Source organism: Zonotrichia leucophrys, chromosome 9 (genome assembly GCF_028769735.1).
Source record: "Zonotrichia leucophrys gambelii isolate GWCS_2022_RI chromosome 9, RI_Zleu_2.0, whole genome shotgun sequence".
In the NCBI taxonomy this organism is placed as follows: Eukaryota; Metazoa; Chordata; class Aves; order Passeriformes; family Passerellidae; genus Zonotrichia; species Zonotrichia leucophrys.
The window spans coordinates 6478343-6499161 of NC_088179.1; the positions used below are offsets into that span (position 1 = coordinate 6478343).

Genomic DNA, 20819 nt, shown 5'->3' on the forward strand with positions numbered 1-20819 from the left:
AATTTTCTGTGCAGCCTCCTGACTAATACCAGCTTAGTAGCTGAAGGGATTTGATTAGTTACCAGCAGTTAGAAACTGATAATGAATAATTGTTATGTAGTTTAAACAAATCTGAGAAGTCAATTGTGGAACCTGGGTGAGTTCTGCTTTATGTGTGGGTTTTGGTTAGGTTCAGAAGACTTGCATATAAAAGGTGTCTTCAAGTGGCTATAAAAAGAATGTTGAATTTCTTTGAATCATACTTTCCCTCTCTCTGCCTGGCTTGTTCTCCTGCCATGTCTTGCTGGCAGGAGTTGCGTTCACAGAAGGTTCATCACTGGTTTGCTCTTGCTGTACTAAAGCATGGAGTGCTATGTTGGTGCATCAGAGCCCATCAGCAATTTTCCTAGGTTTCTACTCCAATTTGGGCCATGGCATATTTCCAGTACTTTGACATCCGCGATTCACCAGTTCTCTGGAACTGTAAAAGCAATATTAATGTATTTTCTGCCCTTTTTCTGAAGTAACTACACAGTTCTTTGTCTAATTTGCTTCTGCAGTATAATTCAGTTTTGCATTCCAAAATGTAGTATTTGAAGATTGCATTTAGCATATACTAACAACATGTGTTTTCTTTATACTTGCTGTTGTACTCCCTTTTAAACCAAATCTGTAAAAAGAAAATGATTTTAAAACCAGGACAACTTCAGAGTATTGAGTCATATAGAAACAAAAAAAACCAGCCCACCTTTGATTAGATGTGAATTGAAATAGCTTTGTTTACCTCTGGCACTAAATCATGAGATTATAGTCCCATTTGATGTATGGGAGAAACCATGCCTCACCCAGAATGCTGTCAAGCAATACTCAATACTTCACACAGAATGCTGCCCTATGTCAGCCTCTACACAGGAGTCTGTTTTACTGTTCTTGCACTGGTTTTTAATTTGTAGGCCTCTTATCAATGTCTTACATTGATAGAGAATGTGGAAAAAATGCAAGAAATAATTAAAAATTATTGGTGTTGACACAAGGGGAAAAGGGTTCTTTAAATTGTGTATGAGTCAATAACTAAAAAAGCAGTGATGAAGAGGGATGAAGGCAGTGTAACTTGATAGTGTGCTGCTCACCCAGCTCCACAGTAATCACTAATGCTTGTCCATAGAGTGAAGTTTAGAAAAGATTTTGGGAGTGTCTGTGGTAAATCTAATCTCTCCGAAGGTCTGCAATAGGGGAAGGCAGCACTTGAATGATTTTGGAATGAGAGCTCAGTTGGAAGGAAAATGTGGCCCTTCTGCCTCATTCCCTAACTATGTGTGGAATGCTTCTGTGGGGTGACTCCCCAGACCCTAAAAATGAAAGTAGTTTTTTGCTGACCCCGTTTGAGTTATGAGCACACTTCAGTCAACAGTTTTGTGACTTGAGAAGAATTCAGTTTAAGCTATCTGGTCAGATAGTTTGAGGCCATTTTTCCTGCTGCTGACCACTTGGATGACGTTAAGAGGAAGTGCATTTGGTAATGTCTTATGCTGTTGTCAATGAAAGTTGCTATTTATGCCATCTGGGTTTGTGGGAAAAGTCTTTTGCCTTTGAGAGGTAACTTTATTTTAATTCTACTTGAGTGTTCAGGTATGAACACCTAATAGGCACTGATTTTATTGAGAGCTTGGAAATAGTTATCCATCATTGTGTTTTTCCTTCAGCATCTTAAATTATTTAGGAGCTTCAGAGTGGTGTCTTAATTGCAGTAGGTTTATGAGGCACTTAAATACAGAAGTCTAATGTATAGTTTGTTTTAATTTTTTATTTCAAAATTGATTCAGTGTCTCTAAATATTTTTTGTGCTGTGTGTACAGGCAAAGATTGATGTTAGAAAGCATAAAATATCAATGGATGCAGTTCTACTTCTCATACATATATTGTGTCCTTCTGGGTCTGATATACTTGAGACAAGCAACGCAAAAGTGAAAACATGTGGAATGTATGGGCCTTTAAAAAACCCCCTACATTCATTCATTAGAAATAGTATTTTTTTTTCCCACTGCTAAGTAATTTATTCAGTGTTTTCAAATAAGAAAAAGTTTCCATTGCAGTATTTGTCATATACACCTAGATTTTTTGATAGTGTCTTCATAGACCGGTCTGAGAGTGAGATGCTCTCTTATTTGGCAGAATGAAGAACTGCACTTAGGATATATAATTCTGCTTAATAAGCACAGCCGGAGTGCTGTTCACTGCCATGAGAGATTGGCAGGACTTTCAGCCATCTGAAAAATGATGTAAGTCTGTATTCCCAAAGAGATAGAAGAGAGAATAGCAAAGCTAGGCTTTTGGATGAACAGAGTTACTTATACCAGAACTCATGTATTCACTGAATGACCCCATTTTGTTTTCTGCTTTTGTTTTGTTGTCCATTTTGTCACAAGCTGGTTAATTATGACTTTGCTCAGCTTTAGGAGTTTTGAAGATCTCTCCTTTTGGGTCAGTGTGGCTTTAATCATAGTCTGGTGAATTCAGGAGATAGCTCTTCTAATTTCCCAAGAATTAGTACTGTGATTCAGTGGTGACTTCATGCTGGGTGGTTAATGCAGCCTCTCATCGGTGGGCACACGCATTCTCTTCACTCTGTATTTCACGTTGTAATCAGAAGGATGGGACTACAAGAGAGAGATCGCTAGAAGATGGCAGGGCAGGCAGGGAAGTAAGTTTTTAAACTGAACCCCACAAGTTTAATGTAATAATAATTAAAAAAGCACAAAGTTCAAGGTTTGCTCTCTCTACTTTGTGAGGCCAGTCTGAGAGTGTTAGAAGCTGTCGATAGGCTGTCCATTGACGCGGATCTCCTTGTCAGTCCTTTTTGGACTCTTTGAGTCAGGTGCAGCTGGGTGCTCAGGAATAGTCTTGTCAAAATTCTCCATCGTGGTCTGGTATTCGCCTTTGGCATTGCGGGCTAGCAGGGAGGCGAAGCGGTGGTACACCAGGATCTCTGACGGGAGGTAGGACGTTCTCTTCTGGCACGGTTCTCCTGTGCCCTCCTGCGCAGCTGACAGGAAAACAACCAGCTCAAAGTGGGGAGGAACTTCTCTCCAAAGGAGAACAGCCAGTGGGCTGGATGCAGTGATGTTGTGGTAGTAGGTCAGAGGGAAAATGAAAAATGGATACTCATGTGTAGTGATGCTGTCCAGGTGAAAGTCAATGCTAGTTTGGTGCAGCTGGCCACTCTCTTGCTCTTCGTAAAGTATAGCAGAGATCTGGACGTTGATCAGAGGCCTGGAGCGAATGTTGGCCACCTGGAACATGAGCTGAGGCTTCCCCTCGTTGTATGTGACCACGGCGGAGCGAGAGAAGCGGATGGAGAGTGCCCGGTTCTTTGGGCGTGCAATCTTGGCCACGAAAGCACCTGGGGCATGGGAAAGAGCAAACTCAGCATGAGCACAGGGCCTGGGCTGGCTCCCTGCAGCTTCCAAGGGAGCAGAAACAGACTGAGGCTGGAAAGACCACGTTTGGAAACTGTTAGGTTGGCATCGTATTAACCTGCTTTTGTTCAAAAAAGTATAGCTTTCCTAAAATACTTATTTTTCTAAGTTATGTTCACTTGTTAATATTTGGAAGTCAACTGTAGCTGTAAGGAGGCTATTAGCTTGCCCCAACTTGTTGTAATTGGAACTGATCTTGATATGTTATACTGTAGAAGCTCTTTCTAATACACAGTAAACTAGCCTGTGTATTTTCAAAGTATTTTGAGTTACTTTAAACATGAAGAATATTTTAAATAACTTAAAATCCCTCAAAATAACTGTGACGTTGTAAAAACTTAGTTACTGAGGAATACATAAACACTGAGTTAAAGATCAATGAAGATAGCTCAGCTAGATGAAAGTACACCTTAAAAATCAAAACAAATTGACTTTAAATATTGTAATTATATGGCAATAGCTGAGAGATAGAATGGTATAAGAAATAAATGATTGACAGCAATATGTTGTGATCTACCACAAGTGTTTTCCAATTAATACTGAAATTCTAAAGTCCAGATATTGATAACACCTCATTTGTCTTTTGTTGATTAAAGTTAAGTTCTAGTACTACATAGCTGAAATCTTGTCATCCTTGTAGTGGCTGCCTTAATTATTCTTTCATATATCAAAATGAACAGTATTTTTTTCTGGCTCTATTCTTAAATCCAATTGTTACACCTATTGTGTGTAAAGATGCAGTAGGAAGGATTACCTGTGAGGAGGGCTTCTAGCATGAGCCCCAGGACCATCTGGAATGCCAGCAGTGCCACGGCACTGGGACAGTCCCCACTTGGGAACATGGTGCCGTAGCCAATGGTGAGTTGTGTCTCCAGCGAGAAGGAGAAGGCGGCTGTAAAACTGGTGACGTGCTTGACACATATAGTGTGGTTGGCAGGTGGATCATCATGGTCCAGCTCCAGGTCCCCATTCATCTCAGCCAGCAGATACCAGAGCACTGCAAAGAGCAGCCAGTGAAGGACAAAGGAAGCGGAGAAGACGAGCACCATCCATCTCCAGCGCATGTCCATGAGTATCCCCCACACGTCTCGGAGGTACGGCACGCCTTTGGTCCCGCCCATGTGGAACGTGCTGTGCCCATCCTTGGTCACCAGCCTCAGGTGCCTCTGAGTCAGGAGGGGAGCGCTGGACCTGGTGTTATTGCTCTCTGGCGTGTCTGTCGTCATCTTCTAGAAAGGAGAAGAAATGAAAAAAAAAAAGTGATACAATGCCACATATTTGTATTTTGCCTAATGGTCACAGCTTCTGACACATCAGCAGGGGTAGAAATACTGCAGCCAACAAAGGAGGGCTTATACATTGCAATCCAGAGAAGATTAAGTCAGGAGCCTGGAGAGGAATTTACCACTGTTTGTGGTAATACTTTGCTAGAAAAGATTAGGTTTAAAAATCTGACTACTTCTCAAATTCTCCCTGCTTAGCTGTTTAAATAAAAATTTCATACTTTACCTTTCTAAATTTACATAGGAGTCACATGCTTTAATGCTTTAGGGGTGAGTGGGATGGGATTAGGCATACTGTGTGTGAAAAGAAACTGAATTTAGCTGATTATATCAGATTTTGTAACTTGTTTTGAGCAGAGTATAATAATTTACCAGTACTATTATGCATACTGGTAACAGTATTATATTATAACAGTATTATACTACTAACAGTAGTATAGTGCTAAGGAAAGAATGTTTGTTATATTATCTCTGTAACATATTTATTCATTTTAGGGCAATGTTGTACTATAGCTACTAGCCCTTTCTGATTATTCTAGCTCAGGAATTGTCTCCTGTCTGCAGCCACTGTGTCCAGTTAAACAGAATTAGAGTATTCAGGGCAGAGCTACTTCTGGGAGTCTGAGGCTGTTTATGTAAGGATCAGGTAAAAAGAGGGCAGGAGAGCAATTCAGAAAATACGCTGTGACATATTTTCCAGTCTAGTCTGCCTGAGCAGTTCAATTTTTACTAGTGACCAAGTAAAATAGGACAGCAAGCATATGGGAATTAAGGTAGAATTGCAGAAATGGGAAGCAAAATGGATATCTGTAGATATTTGGTATATTAGGCTTCTTTGTTTGCTTTTAAACCTCAGAGCTTGTGGAATTTGCTGGAGCTGGTGAATGTCTTTTGAAAAGACAGTGGTCGCTCAAATCCATACATTTTATGTATGTATGTTTAAAGTTCACCTGGGGCAGATTAAAATTAAGTACGGGTTTGTGTAAAATAGAGACTTGGTAAGGTGTACAACCTGTTGAAAGAAAGGTTGTGAGGAAGCTTGCTAGAACAACAGAGAACTTAAAAATACCTGTAAATTCTGCAAATGATAATTCTATATGGTGTATTTAGTCAGTTTTGGTTTTCTGTTGATTTTGACTTCTCTTTGAAGGATGGCTGCTTCAGTCTATTACATTTTTTCATAGAGGAATTGGATTTTTCCCTTCCAACAGAACCATCTTAATTTTCTCTTGAAATGCATTAGAAGTAAGGATCCTGAAATTCAGAATGAGTTTATGGTAGGTGAAAATTTGTCTTGTGATCTTTGATCCCATTAACCAGCAGTTTGCCTGTTTGCTTAACCTTCAACCAAATTTTTGTAACTACAGGAGATTCTCTCTTGCTTTACTTGTGTTTAATGCCTACTGAGGTACGAGGATTGACATCACAGTGACTATTTAGCTATTTTTTTTTCTTTTCTCAAAACCATCCAGCTATTACTTCTATCCATGCTGTAGTCAGAGGGAGATAAAGTAGATGATGGCCTGAGTGGAATTTGCTGGTTTTTCCCTTATTTTAATTCTCCAGTTCACATCTCCCAGGAGGAATATTTTGAAATCATTCCCTGTGTCAGAGACTGCAGTGGGCTTAGCGAGGTTCTCCTGGCATATGGTACCAGGCTACCTTTCTTGGGGGATTTTGGTTGTAGTCCATCCACCTTCACTGAGTTGACTCTTCAATCTGCTGCATGGCTCCCTGAATGGCAGTTCTCTCTCTTGCTGTACAGTAACCTGAATGTAATTATATGTATTTCAGTCATCCAATGATTAGTGACTTGTCTGTAGAGCACAGTTCTTGTGCTAAGATTTAGATGAGCCCTTGTGGAGGCCTTGAAGGCACTGGAAAATGGGGGTGGATGGGAAAGGATTATGAGGACCATGCTCGAAATGAGCTCTGAACAGTGCCTTGGTTTTATCAGAGCAAGCTGTACTCACCAGAAACACTCCCTTGTTTGAATAGAGAACACTTACAGAACAAAATGCCTCTGAGCGAATCATGCATTCAAAACAAACCAGCAAACCAACAAAAAACCCAAAGCAACAAAACACAATCAAAAGCCAAAGCTTCTGGTTTTGTGTAAATTCTTGTGGTAGTTTGAGGGCAGGATCTGCTTTGTAGACTCTAAGCAATATGGGTTTACAGAACAAATAGGTATTGTGGAAATGATTCTGATACTGACTGATGGGTGACAGAAGCCTTTCTGTGGTGTTATGTACATTAAGAAAAAAGGGAAAACTTTAAGATGGTACATTATTTTTGGCTGTGCTTCAGATCTTCTCATGAGTGTTTGAACACTACAGACTTAGAGCAAATGCTGTCAGCATTGTAGGATCTCAGATTTGTTGATTAAGGAGCTTCTTAGCGTGGTGATTAATCACTTAATGTTGTCTTAAACTCTGAAAAAAGTCAGGTTCTTTGGGATTTATTCAATGGAGGAGGGTTGATTCCTGACAGATTTTGAAGAAACTTGAGAAAGATAACCATTAGCCCCCAACAGCACATTTCAGAACAGTCCTGTGACTCTGCTCCTTGAGACTCCCAAGCAGGTGAATTTGCCTTCTGAGTTTAACCAGGTTGTGCACTGGTACAGTGATCTGATTTTTCTAGTCTAGGACTGTTAAAAATGTTAGTTTTCTATTTCAGTGGCAGGGATAGCATTGGAAATGTGCAAGTTCCAAAACCCCTTTTTTCAAGCGCTGTTGATGGATTAAGAGCCAGAAGTCTTGGAGTGAGAAAAACAGATAAGAAACTGCAAATAGACACTGAGAGCAGTGCAGTTGGGAGTGAGTATGAGGCAGAAGAGTACCTGCCCCCTGGCAAATAGCTTACCCAGGTTGGAGGATCAGCCCTCTCTATTCTCAAAAGCAGGGGCAGCTTAAGAGCAGATGTGACTTTGAATTTAAAAAGTGTTAATGTCTTCTGTCTACTCCTTTCCTTGCCCACAGTAAAAAAATACAACAACCTTCTTTCCTTGTTAGTGATAAATTAATGAAGTTACAAAGTACAATTCGGAGCACCTGATTGAATCCCTTGCCTGCCATGGTCCTTGATTGACCCCATATTAATCCCCATTTCAGTGTATGTTTTAGGAAAGACATTCAAATCTTCAACTTCAGAAGAAAAATGCAGTGTTAGTTGGAGAATGCTTGTCTCTGCTATAACACACATGCAGTGTTTCTTATCCAGGTTTGTCCAGTGGTGTCTCTCAACACCCTTTATGTTATGTTACTTGGTGGGTTTTGCTTTTTCTGGTTCCTGACTTTACAACTGTTGATGAAGCTTTTGTGTTTCTTGTACCTTCATTTCTCAGCTGATAGCCCCTGACTAGAAAGACAGGAACTGTCATAAATCACTTTTCTAAACCTCTTTTGGCGTGGTCACCAGTCCCTTACTACACATTTGCTGTGTGTAATCCTTCCTGTTTACCTTCCCTTGAAAGCTCAGTTATCACCAACACCACTGTGTCAGTTTGTTCTTAGCTTTTTTTGGTTTTCAGTCTTTTTATCATCTTGTCCCTCATCCTGGCTTCTTTCTTTTAAACACTTCTCTAAGACAAATCAAGGTAGGGTGAGTACTAATTTTTAAAAAAATGAGATTCCTTCTAGCAGTGGGACAGGTTCTAAACTGACCTGGCTGGCTAATGATTTATGTGTGATAAAACCTTGCATTACAGCTTTGGGATGTTGCTTGCATTTCTGAAATTCATGATCCAGCATGTGGCTCTTCCATGCTTTGCTTTTTAGATTGAGCTCTTCTTCCTTGTGTTGTAACAGCCTTTACTGCATTCCGTTGACTTTCTGTTCCATGCCACCATGGAGCAGAAGGTCAACAGAATGCAGCAGAGGATTGCACCATTTGACTTTCTGTTCCATGCCACCACGATGATTTCCTCTCCTTTCCTCTTGCTTAGCTTTTTCTTAGGACTTTGGTAGGGTTGCAGGGAAACTTATTGGCAGCACTATCTTCATTTCCATTTGCCTTCTCAGTTGAAGGCATTCAAAGTGACACTTCCAGCCTGTTCTCACTTGATACACAAATACATTTGCAACCTTTTGAGGAGCCTGAGTGAGGAGTTGTGTTCAGAGGAGACTTCTGCAGTGTTGCCCTACTTGCCCAGCTTCTAGTCTTAACAAAGTCTGTTCTAATTGACCATGGAAGGGATTTGAAACAGTTTATGCTGTGCTGCTTCATTCTGACAGGAAAGTGGTCTTGAGGACTTGCTATTTTCTGGGAGTGACTGCAAAAACTGCTTTTTTTAACTGCAGCATCATTCCAAGATTTACTAGAATCTGTGTGGTGGCATGCCCCTGTGGGGATGTGTACATTCCTTCTTTACTTGGCCTGGCTTTGCATGATCATGTACAAGCTTCAGATTTAAACCTTGTCTGCTCTGAGCTGGGATTGTGCAGGTCTGTTGCTGCCTCTGCACTTTGCAGCAAGAACAAACTAAGATTATGATTTGTAAAGGTATTTTTCATGCTATTAAAATGGCTATTCTGTGTGGTTTTATTTTTAGATTATTGTGTAATTTTTTTAGACTGAATGGCCATCCTTGGAGATGCTCTGGCATTATTATTAGAAAATGAAGGTTTTTTCAGTATGGATGAAGTTACTGGGTCATATAACTTACATTAGGGGACAGCCTTAGAAATGTAGGAGGTAATTCAGCTTGAGAAGCTGCATTGGTTGAAAGCTCATGCTTCTGTTGTGAGTAGAACAGTTAACATTTCAAACATATTTGTCCTTTTGGTTTTGTAGCTAATGCCTCATTGAGATGAATGGAAATAGTTTGTGACAAAACTGTTACTTCTGAGCAGTGTGCAGAATTAAGATAAGCTTTCAGGACTTGTTACATTTATAAGTAGGTCTTGTTAAAATGGAAACTTAAATTTGTTGACCCCAAGTTACTTTTTTCAAAGCGAGTACCATAAAGGATAGGATGTGAGAGCTCATACTTCTGACTTTCTGTGACAGTTTATTACTCAATGCACTTCAAAGAAAGGTGATAAAATAGGAGAGTATGTCTCCTTTTATATGCAGGAAAAAAGCTGCTCATATACTTGATTTCTGGGAAGCTAAATAGTGCTTCATTTTATATATAATGTATTTTCACATAAGTACTCTGAGGATCCGTATGAACACTAATTCTTGATTTTGAAGTAGCACCTGAGTGGACCAACTAGCCTGGCCACTTTTGGCGAAGCAGAAAAGCAACATTTAAGCAAAGTCTTAGTAAAGGCTGTAAAATATTCCTGTATATATTAAATTTTTATAAAGAAACTTAAATGCAGAATTAAATGTTGGTAACGGGAGTAATTTGATAGTTGCTAGGGAGGGTTTTATTTGATGGAAGGCTGCAGAAGTTTGCTGCCACCCTTTTTTTGTGGAACTTGCTGTTTTTGAAGAGCAGTCCTGCCCTGTGAGATGCAGGCTTTCCCATGGCTTGCCTGGAATGGCAGAGTTGTGCAGGACAGAGGAGTTCACTCCATGTCCCTGTGTGGAGCCCTGGGCAGCAGTGCCAGCTCGCTCTGTGTCCATAAGCATTGATGGAAAGATTGAAAACTGTTGATATCTGAGATATAATTGGAGATGGTAAAAGCAAATTTGAAGATGTGAAGCTTGTCTCTTTTAATTTGTGATGGAACTGAGTGCTGAGTTATGAGTGCAGCAGGTGAGGATGTCTTTTTCATAATTCTTGGCCAATTTCATGACACCCACCTGCTGTAGCTGGAGCTTGCAAATGCTCCCTGTCTGCAGAACCTTTCCAGCACTTATCTCAAAAACTTTCTGAAAAAATACAGCTTAAAGACTTTGGATTTGCTCTGTGTGCTCTTAGGGCTCTGGTCACCCGAGGCAGCATTTTCTTCTTTTTGAGGGGGAAGAATCAGCAACCATTTTGTTTAAGGTGTCACTTAGTTTAGCAAGTTTTAGAAATAAAACTCTCTGTTCTCAAAAGAACTTGGATTTTTTTGATTAAAGAGTGACACAGAGCAATTTAAATTATACAATAAGAAAAAAAAAAGAAAATAACAGGATGGTTTTGTGTACTTACCAGTCTTTAGAGGGTCTTTGTGCAGGAGGAGGGGATAACCTGGGCTCCAGGAGAGGGACTGCTCTGGTCTGGTGTACTGGTCCCAGCACTAGTAAGAAACTTCCCACAAGGGGTTGGTAAAGATTAAAAAAAACCCCAAAACCTTTAAAAATGGGTTTGTATGTCTCATTCCTGTGTTTATATGCTGGGGGGATTGGTTTCCATCTGAAGCTGATTTGATTGGTCATTTTGCCTGCAGGGGGGCTGGTTGGCTCTGATCATGTGGAAAAGAATGCTGGTTTGTTAGGAGCATTTCTTTACCCAACACAAACTCTTAGCAGCCAAGGAGAAATCCTCAAACACTTACTTGGAGAAGGGGTGCCTTCTTCCTCACCTCCTTCATCAAGATAATTTTTTAGGTTTGTATAACCTAAAGTTTTGCATGAAAGTTGAAAAGGCCAAAATTCCCTTGGAAAAGCTGAGTGGAAAAGTTCCATATTGCTGCTGAAAACCCACACTGTTCGCTGATCTATTTTCTCTAACCAGTGTGAACTACTGTTCATTTGGGTGAAGAGGGACACTCTTGTGTCCCCCTGCTGCTCCACTTGTTCCTTTCCTGTTAGCTCCCAAGCTCTGGAATGTGAATGCAAAGGTGGATGCAGCTCCTGGTGCAGCCTGTGCTCTCAGGAGGCTGCTGCTGACTTGCAGCCTAATGCTGCTCAGAAGATGTAGCCCTGGCCATTTCCATCTCCACATTGCTCCTTTGTGAGAACATGGAATTAATCACAGGATTTTGCTAAAGCCTAGGAATGAAACAAGGCAGATTAGGTGGCTTGCTGATTCCATGTGGCAGATGAAACCACTTTTGCTTAAGCTGTTTGCTCTTCCACTCATGAAATGAGAGGAGCTGCTGAGGGTATGTCTGAGTGAGCAGCTGTGCAGAGTGGTCACTGTGCTTCCCTGCTGGAGCAGCTCTGAGGACAGCTCTGGAACACAGTGCTGGTTCACTTTTTTTTTTTTTTTATCCCTTGGTGAGCTGCTGATGTGAGGGCTTTGACTGAACGTCAGATGTAAGAGGATCTGAGAAACAAAGGCCGTGGTTGTTTGCAGTAAAACTACTGAAGGCCTGCTGGGAAAATCATTAATGTAGACTTTCCTGCTTAGGAAACAAAATCCTCCCTATTTTTCCTTCTTTAACCTTCCCCCAACCCTAAATTGCAAAACATTAATTTTTTGCTTCATTAGAATGGAACATTTTAATACATGTTCAGGCACAGCACTGGAAGTTGATAGGCATGGTGTGACTTTGAAAACCAGGGCAAATAATGTAGTGCCAGGGGACTCCCACCAGTGTGACAAGGCTGTAGGATGGTGTGACTCCCCCTTCACCCTTCCCTCCACTGCAGACAGCCTCACTTAGTCACAAGTAGGATTTTGGTTTCAAACAGTATTTTTTTAGAAGCCATCTTTTGAACCGTAGAAAGCATTTGCTGAGTGGTCACTGGTGTGGTTTTCTAATCTAATTCAACTGAATGAGTTGGAAATTTTTATACAGTTGTATAGCAGGTGAAATTAGGGGCTGTGTGTGTTTCAGGTGTGTTATGGAATTGAACTCTTGTTAATTCCTTTGAATATAGGCTCACTCACACTGGTGACAGTAGATAATGGACAATTTAATGAAAAAATAGGGGATTATATTTGATAGTATGTTTTTGAGACCTGCTGTTGAGATTGAGATTTTATGCAGAGAGATTGAAAATTTGAAGCTAGAAATGGGATTCAGAACTTCTGATCTGTCACTGGGAGTCACTTGATGGTATTTGTATTCCTGTGGTGTTCCAATGAGAAGGTAGTCTTTCTCTAGAAGCATCATCTTAAGGACATTTGTTTTATTCTTCTGTAAAATAAATGAAGCAATTACACATTTAGGCAAAGTTATTTCAGTTTCTTTAAAAACATTGCAAAGGTTTTTATTTTTATCTTCCTTTTGAGGAATTACATAGCAGGCAGCAGAGAGAAGAGAGCAAGTCCAAGTACTTAATAGACTCTCCTGGTTCTTGCCCCTGTGTAGAGGAAACAGCAGTGCTGTCAGTCATTGCTTTGCAGATTTATTTATTCATTTATTCTCTGCAGACAGTGAGGATGGTGTAGGAAACATGGGCTGCCAGCCTGGAGAACATTTGCCATTCTGTTTGTAAGTGCTCTCCATAACCACGTTGCCATGGGGCCACATCCCCAAATCCAGTCTTGTTCTGCACAGTCAGTATCCCTTCAAAGCAGTGCTGCACAGCTGTAGGCTTTTCTGCCTGGATACCACTCAGCTCTGTCTGAAGTTTGCTGTAAACACCATTGCTGGCTTTGTGACAGGCCTGAACAGAGGTGCCCTTTTACTGCTCCTTCTCTTCAGGAAGTCCAGTCAATTAGTCCAAGGCAAAACCATAGATTGCATTTTAGTTTCTTTCATCCTTAAAACATTGCCAAGTCCTGACTCTGTGATCTAAGTCATTTCAGCTGAAATGATTGTTCTCAAATCTACAAACAGTTTGCAAAGAATATGCTGGCACTTCATAAGTTATGGATTTAGATGTAATCTGTAGGAATATTCCTGTATTCAGTTTGTCAGAGTCTTTCTGTCACTTGGGTAGCTTGATTTTTCTGGTCCTTAACCTGTGACTGGTTTGTGTTTGTAAAGAACCAGTTTCTTGGCTGGTCTGTCTAATCTTCAGGATCATCTCATGCCAGACCTGTTAGGACACATACCTTGTTCTTTGATGCTTACTGTGATGTTCTAGAAAACTGGAGTAAACCAGAAAACTGAGGTATGTCATGAGACACTGCATTTTTTTCTCTGAATTCCACTGAATGTGGCATCAGAACAGGCTTTGATGTGACACTGGAGTGCTGCTGTGTTTGCAAAGGTTTTGGAGCCACAGGTGATCCCATGCTCAGATAAATACAATGCTGACCCCTTATAATAGATTTTTTTTTTGATTTCTACATTTGTAATGCCACAGAATTTAAAATCAGAAGAGGGGCAGGATGCCAGTTGAATCTGATCTTGGCAAGCATTTGATATTTTGTAACCTCTACAGAGATAGAGATGTTTCAAACCCCATTTTCTGCAAGTTCAGCATACAAAACCTGACTTTGACAGTTCCGTTCTTGAGAACACAATCTGCTCTCCTAAGGACTGACAGAACCTCAGTTGCCTTGATTTGCTTATAGCATGAGTAGATGTGCAGTGGGGCTAAAACCTGATACTCAGTGGCAAAGCAGACTGCACAATATTCTTTAAGTGACCTAAATGTTTTTGGAAGAGTGGAACAGGCCCTGTGAGCTGAGAGCTTGTCTGTGTTAAAGAGAAGTGTCCAGAATCAACTGATCTTAACAATGCTAGGGAAGAACATCTCTTTTTTTCCTTAATGGGTGGAGTCTAAAATGTCTCAAATTAATGTTACTGAATAAGTGTCAAGTAAGAGCTGTGAGTTTTGATGAAAATAATAGATAAATCTGTAAAAATATTACTTCTCGTGTCCCAAAATAGTGATTCAAATAACTTTTTTCTTTTGGTAACTGTTTGAGTAAGAAAAAAACTAATGTCTTGTTCTGCAAAATGAAAAAAATTGTATCTGTCTTCCTCTTTGTAGCATTTTAAAAATAAATTCAGGAGGAATGAGGCACTTTCCTTGTTGTCAGGGACTTAGGCTCCCCTGGTCAGTTGGTTTGCAGCTCTCTCCTGTGCACCTCTCTCTGTGTTTTACTTCCAGCTTTGCCTTTTGCTTTTCTACTATGGGAAGCCCATCCAGGAGCAATGGTGGGAGGCTTCCCTGCACTTTTTCTTACTGTAGTCTGCATGATATTTTTGAGATACCAAAAATTAAAACTGAGAAAAAAAAATTCCCTGACTTAGATTTTTCTGTCTGGCTTGTTCCTTTCCTTTCTTTTCCATGATTGCACGTGAATTCAGAATGTGGCTGACCTTCATCTGCAAAGATTTATCCACTCCAGATAAAAAGTTGCCAGCATCACAAGTACCAATTGAAGGGAGTTGAGTGCCTCCAGCAATTTTGTTTCATTTGGAGTATTACCAGAGACTCCCCAAAACACACTGTCTGCAGATTGTGTTGTTTCTCAAAGTCCAGCAAATCCAGAAGTGCTCTTCAGCCAGATGTCTCCTTCAGTGAAGTAAAAGTGTAACTGGGTCATACTTGGCTTCACAGCTGACATTGCCTATTGGTACTGGTGCTTACTGGTGCCGGACTTGAAATTAGTGAATGTGCTTTAGCTCTTCATGTAGGAACAACGTAAGGGGAAGATATTTCAGAAAAATTAGAGCTGGAGAAAGAGAGAGGTTTTTTCCCTCCAGTGTTTTGAGCTGGTGGAGAAGGGATGTCAGTTTTTCTCCAAGGTGCATGCAGAGTAGAGAGCCAGTGTGTGCTTCCTGCCTCCAGAGTGCACTATCTCTTGCAGGAACAATTTTCCTGTTCTAAACAGAGATCTGGTGTACCACAGAATTTCAGATCTTCGTTGTTTCCTCATCTTTTTCATTGACTGAAAAAAATTGCCTGATGCTAAGAAAGCATTCTCCCCTGCTTCCTAAACAAAACACTTAAAAATGTCTCTTTCCACCTCTGGAGTCTGTACATGATCCTACTTTCTTGTGTTTTTCCTGTCTAAGAAAGCAGGCATACCAAACAGACTTCACCAGATAACATCTTACATTTTTGGGTTTTAGGACTCTTAAGAAGGAAGATTCAGTATACTTTTCTCTAGTACTTGAAAAACTAAGTTTTATAGATAACACCACAATTTCAGGTTAACACTGGGTAATAGTACCAGTGAAGAAATGACATCACTCTGGTTCCTGTGACAATTCTGGTGCTGCACAGCTGAAGAAATTTATTTCAGTGGTGGGCTGTCTTGTCAGGGCAAGTCAGCAGTGAAAGCAGCATCTGTGTTAAACCTTGGCGTACTGGTGTATGACTTGGACATCTTGGTGTATAATGTGGAGTCTTTTCATAAAAATATTTATATCATTCTTTTCTGACATGGTTTCTCTTTATAAGTATTTGAGGATTTTATGTTTTGTTTTAAATACAACATAATGTACATTGTGAACTAAAAGACTGTCCTGTCTCCTGAACTTCTAGCAGACTTATTCTTCAGCTCAGGCATAATTGCTCCTAGCCCTTCATGCTGACCTTGGCTCTCCAGAAGATGGATTCACAGCATAATGTTAACATTGTTAAGTTTTTTCTTGTTTATTCCTCGATGCTACTTTAAATTTTCAGTGTTTCCTAATAGTTAGACTGCTGTATGTTGGATAAAATAAATAGAACTCACCTTCTTTTTATTACAGAAGTAGGAAGTGTGTTTGGTTTGTATAATGTTTACACTATACTCTCATTTAGCTTGAGACACTTCATGATAAAGCAGTTTATTCTTTTTCTCTGCACACTTTTGCCTTCTTTCTGTTACATTTCCTTACATCTCTTAAACTGCCTTTTCCTCCTTTGCCTTTCCTATCCATGTTCTAATTACTTATATGCTTTGCTTCCTTCTGGATTTTTTTTTTGTGTCTTTCCGTCCCAAGGTTACATAGGCACCTGGATTTCTTAAATCTGTCTTGTTTCCTTCTTGAATTTTTATTCCTCTCCTAGGTTCCTATAACCACTTCTGGTGCATTTTTTTACCTCCAAGAGAGCAAGATTTCAACCCTTTTGTATTTCTGTGTTTCTAAAGACAGGACACATGTTCACTGGTCTTGTGTTTTCTTTGCAGTGAGACCAAACTTTGAGGAAGGTGGGACAGTGACCGCAGGGAGGAAACACGAATTTATCCGCTCTGAGAGCGAGAACTGGCGCATCTTCAGGGAGGAGCAGAATGGGGAAGATGAGGATGGAGGCTGGCGACTGGCTGGGTCACGGAGGGATGGGGAGAGGTGGCGTCCTCACAGTCCAGGTGAGAGCAGAGCTGGCCAAACATGCAGCTGTGGGTGCTGAGAGAGGGCAAAGGCCATGAGGAGAGGGAGATGCCACGTTCAGGGAAAATAGGTTCATGTAGTCTTGGTCATTGAATACTGTTCTGGTATGTGTGAGGCTCTTGGTCACCAAATGTTTAGCATGAAATTGTGTGCCTGTTGTTTTCCTTTTAGCATCTTCAGTATCCTTACATATTTAAGGGAACATTACTTCCCAGGTGTGCACTTGTCTGTATTGTGCTCCAGGTGTGTATGTACCTGGTAAAATAAGGGGTTTTAATAGTACTGTTTCTTTGTGGCTGTGACAATAAGGGGATAGAAATCACCCACATCAGACAACATATCTAATGCTGCAGAGTGACACTGACACTAAACCACTCTGGTCATTGACCACTTTCTAGTTTTCCAGATGTGTTTGCAGTGCCAAGAAGCAGCCTTGGAAAATCTCAAAATATGTTGCTCTACACATTTTGTAGTTAGTTACAGGATATCTTGTCTCAATAAATTTCAGGTACCTTTTTGGTTTCACTATCCCCTTCCCAGGCCTGACAGGGCAAGTCTGTTCCCTTGCTTTCCAGCACTGTATTGCTGGAATTGCAGGAGAAATAAAAAGCAGAGCTTGGTGTTTCAGTAGTAGGACTGAAACATATTAGAGATTTTTTTCCCTTCTTTTTGGAAAAGATTCAGTCATACCTGGTGTGGGATCCTGGGTTTGGCTGTCTTTTGGCTGCAGAAGGCTTCTGGAGTACCAGGAGAGGATTAGGCTTTTCTACTGTTACATCTTCATAGAACAGTAAAATTGTTAAGTTTGGAAAAGACCTTAAAGCTGTTTGAGCCCAACCATTGACCCAGCACTGCCATGGCCACCACTAAACCATGTCCTTATGTGCCACATCTACATGGCTTTTAAATCCCTCCAAGGACAGGGCCTCCACCACTTCCCTGGGCATCTGTGCTGATGCTTGACAACCCTTCCAGTGAAGAAATTGCTTCTAATGCCCAACCTAAACCTTCTTTCTGGTAGTTCTAGGGGATAAGTTCCCCCTGCTTGAGCGTCCTTTGCTCCATGCTAAACTTGACAGGCAAGCAAAGAAAGCACAGGACACTTTTGGAGCTGCAGTGGACAATTTCTTCTGTTCAGTAAAAAAAAGTCCCATTTGCTCTTGCAGTGGCTCTGTTGCCCTTTTCAACTTCCCAGACTTTCAGTACAGTTATTGTTGGGAGCAACCACCACCTCTGTTCTTCATAGCTGTATATAACTCTGCTCTCAAACAGCTGCTCTCTTGTGCTAAAATTTAGCAACGAGCCCAAGGCTTGATTTATCATCAGATGTTTTCTATTTAGAGCAAGGCTAAGAGGCAAATCTTGAAGAAAATAATTTTCTTTTCCCCAGTGTTTGGTCATAGTTGTTGATCAGACACTGCTGCTTTGTTATCTAGTTGAGGCAACACCAGGCCAGCTACCTCATGATGCAGCATGATACTCAGGAGTGGAGTGTTCTGCAAGTACCAGCCTGCATGCTTTAGCTTAAAAAGAAGCATAGACCTCAAAGTTCAGAAGTTCATTCAGGTCTTGAACTTTTTTGGTTGTTCTGAGGAAGGTTTTGAAAATTTGTTTCAATTCTGTCATGTAAATTTTGCTTATTTGAATTTTCAGTGTAGTAGAAACTAACTGAACTTCCTTTACTGAGTTAGTTTTAGCAGCTATCTTTGAAGGCCTGTTTGAAGGCTTATGTGAATCTGCAGAAAAGTTGCTAATTTTGAGACAGCCTGAGCTGACAGCTGTATTGCCCTAGTTCCAGCTTTCATCAGAGCTGCATTTGATTTCTCCTCTTAGTAGTAGCCACAGAACTATCAAATTGGTTTAAATCACATTTTTGCTTTAAAAATGAGCTTAAATCAAATTGGCATGGTTTAAACTACTTCTTTATACTATTCTGGTGTTAGGTAATAGTACAGTCATATGTCCAGCTAAAAAAAGAGAAATGTCTTCAGAGGACTGTTTTCATTTGTTTAGTTGGTCCTTCCTGTAGCTTGACTCTTTGTACTCCCTGCTAGGAGCTTTACACTGGCTTTAGTAACTGCTGGAAGAGTGTGATCACAGATTTAGATTCACTGGCTGCTTCGAAGTTCTTTTTTTTCCTTTAAATTTTTAACCATGTTTTAAAATATAAATGTCTAAAAGCCCCCTCTCTGTTGTTACAATTCTTGCATTCACACAATGATTGCCTTTTAAATTTACAAGGCCAGGTCTGTTTTGTCAGAAACAAATACAAACCTGTTGTGGTCTCAAAACTAGTGGCTGATCTATAGATGTTTATGGTTTTGGTTACCAAATCAGCCTTAAGGAATAGGAATAAGTTTTTCTTAACAAGAATTTCTGATACGTTTTTGTGTCTTTGTGTGAATAGCTCTTCAAATTGGCCTTTTTCCTGAGAAGCATTTGAGAGAGGCCTTAGGCTGTACTTTCATAGAAAGATTTTTTAGTTGCTGCTTTGTTTGAAAGGCTTTTCAAATTCATCTTGATTCACTCCACTTTCAGAATCAGGTGCTGTAATTCAACTAGAATTGAATTTTTTTGTGTTCCTTGCATTTCTTAAATATCATGAAGCAACTAAAGTACATTAGGGAATCTTGCTCCAAAACTGAGCTAAGAACTAGGTCTATATATAATATATACTCAAAAAGGTGTGCTGTTCCTTTAAGTGTTTTGTTTAGCATTTAGTATTCTTTAGTATATATTGAAAATTTCACTGCTGAGTTAGAGAGTATAACTTTGAAGAGAGAAATTGCTATTAATAAAGCTAATGTGTTCTTGGATTTCCTGAAACAGCCAGTAGTCCTATCTAGATTTTACCTACAATGTCACCATAAGTTGCAAGGGATAAATTAAGCTTGAAATCATCTCTTCACTTTAAATACTGAGCATGTAACTATTGCCTCGTGATAGCATGGGGCTGAACTTAAAGCTGTGTTTGTGTCCTAACTGCTGGCTAAAAAACTTCAGGTAAGGATTCAGGTTTATCTCTCCTCTGGCTTGTTTTAAAAGATTGGCAGCCTGATACTTCAGACCTGAATTGTGACCTATATTCTCACTGGGCTTTTACAAACACATTTTGTTACTAAGAAACGAGGGCATGAGTCTGCTACACCGATGTCTTTTTGCCTCTCCACATAGCTCTGAAAATCTGGGGGCTGTAAAAGATGGTGTAACTAAATCTCTGCAAGCAGACTAAATGGTTCTTCATTTGATCTTTGAAGATAGTTGGGCTTTAACAAAGTGCTTAGAATTTACATTCAAAAACTACATTTCTGGGTGTCTCTATGAAGAGCTGCACTCCTGGTATTGGCATGGGAACTGTGGGCAAACAGAGGCTCCTCTGCCCTGCTGGGAGCCCTGACATGGACATGGCTGCTTGCAATGAGGAGCCCTCTGTCCAGGGACTCCATCAGAAATGCTGTCTGGTTGTCAACAACATCTCACATTTCAATTTCTTTCCTTAATAACATCAAAAAGATTGCCTCAGAACATTGATTTGATGGTTTAATACTACTTGCTTTGCAAGGCATAACTAGAAGCATAGGTTAAGTTATCTGGTGGAATTATTTGCAAATAAGCACATAGGAAATAGTGAAGGCCTTGTTAAAGGATAACATTTGTGTTTCCTTGGTAAAATTTAAGATGGAAGGTCAGAATTTTTCTGGAAAGACAGGAAATGTAAATCAAACTATTTTTGAGACAAAGGTGGATTTTTGCATGGCTAATATTAATAATTAAGGTATTAAAGTCAGTGTGGAAACATTGATCAGTCATGAAACAGGACCACGTTTCTCCCCTTGACTGTGATTTGGGTTTTTTTGGTAGACAGTTGATACTGTGAGGCTGCACTGATTCTGGTGCACAGATTGTTGGAGCAAAAAAAAAGAATTTACTTATTTTTTTATCCAGTTGAGAACAGCCGCCATGAAAAGCTCTAAGGTGCCTTCATCTTTCTTTGCACCTTTGTGATAGAGATGGCTTGTATTTCATGG

General features: G+C 40.2%; 2 protein-coding genes across 11 annotated transcripts in view; one reads left to right on the plus strand and one right to left on the minus strand.

The window, feature by feature from the left end:
• Positions 1–20819, plus strand: part of GIGYF2 (GRB10 interacting GYF protein 2) — a 76802-nt gene that overhangs the window by 33571 nt on the left and 22412 nt on the right. For all 10 annotated transcript variants that reach the window (XM_064720646.1, XM_064720643.1, XM_064720647.1 and 7 more), the window contains one exon: positions 16590–16769. In XM_064720646.1, coding sequence (XP_064576716.1) covers positions 16590–16769 — 180 coding nt within the window. The remainder of the gene's footprint in view (positions 1–16589; positions 16770–20819) is intronic.
• Positions 1767–10981, minus strand: KCNJ13 (potassium inwardly rectifying channel subfamily J member 13). Its single transcript, XM_064720653.1, has 3 exons — positions 10830–10981; positions 4210–4684; positions 1767–3379 (listed from the first exon to the last, which is right to left on the minus strand). The coding sequence occupies exons 2-3, from the start codon at positions 4679–4681 to the stop codon at positions 2784–2786; spliced, it is 1068 nt and encodes a 355-aa protein (XP_064576723.1). The 5' UTR covers positions 4682–4684; positions 10830–10981; the 3' UTR covers positions 1767–2783.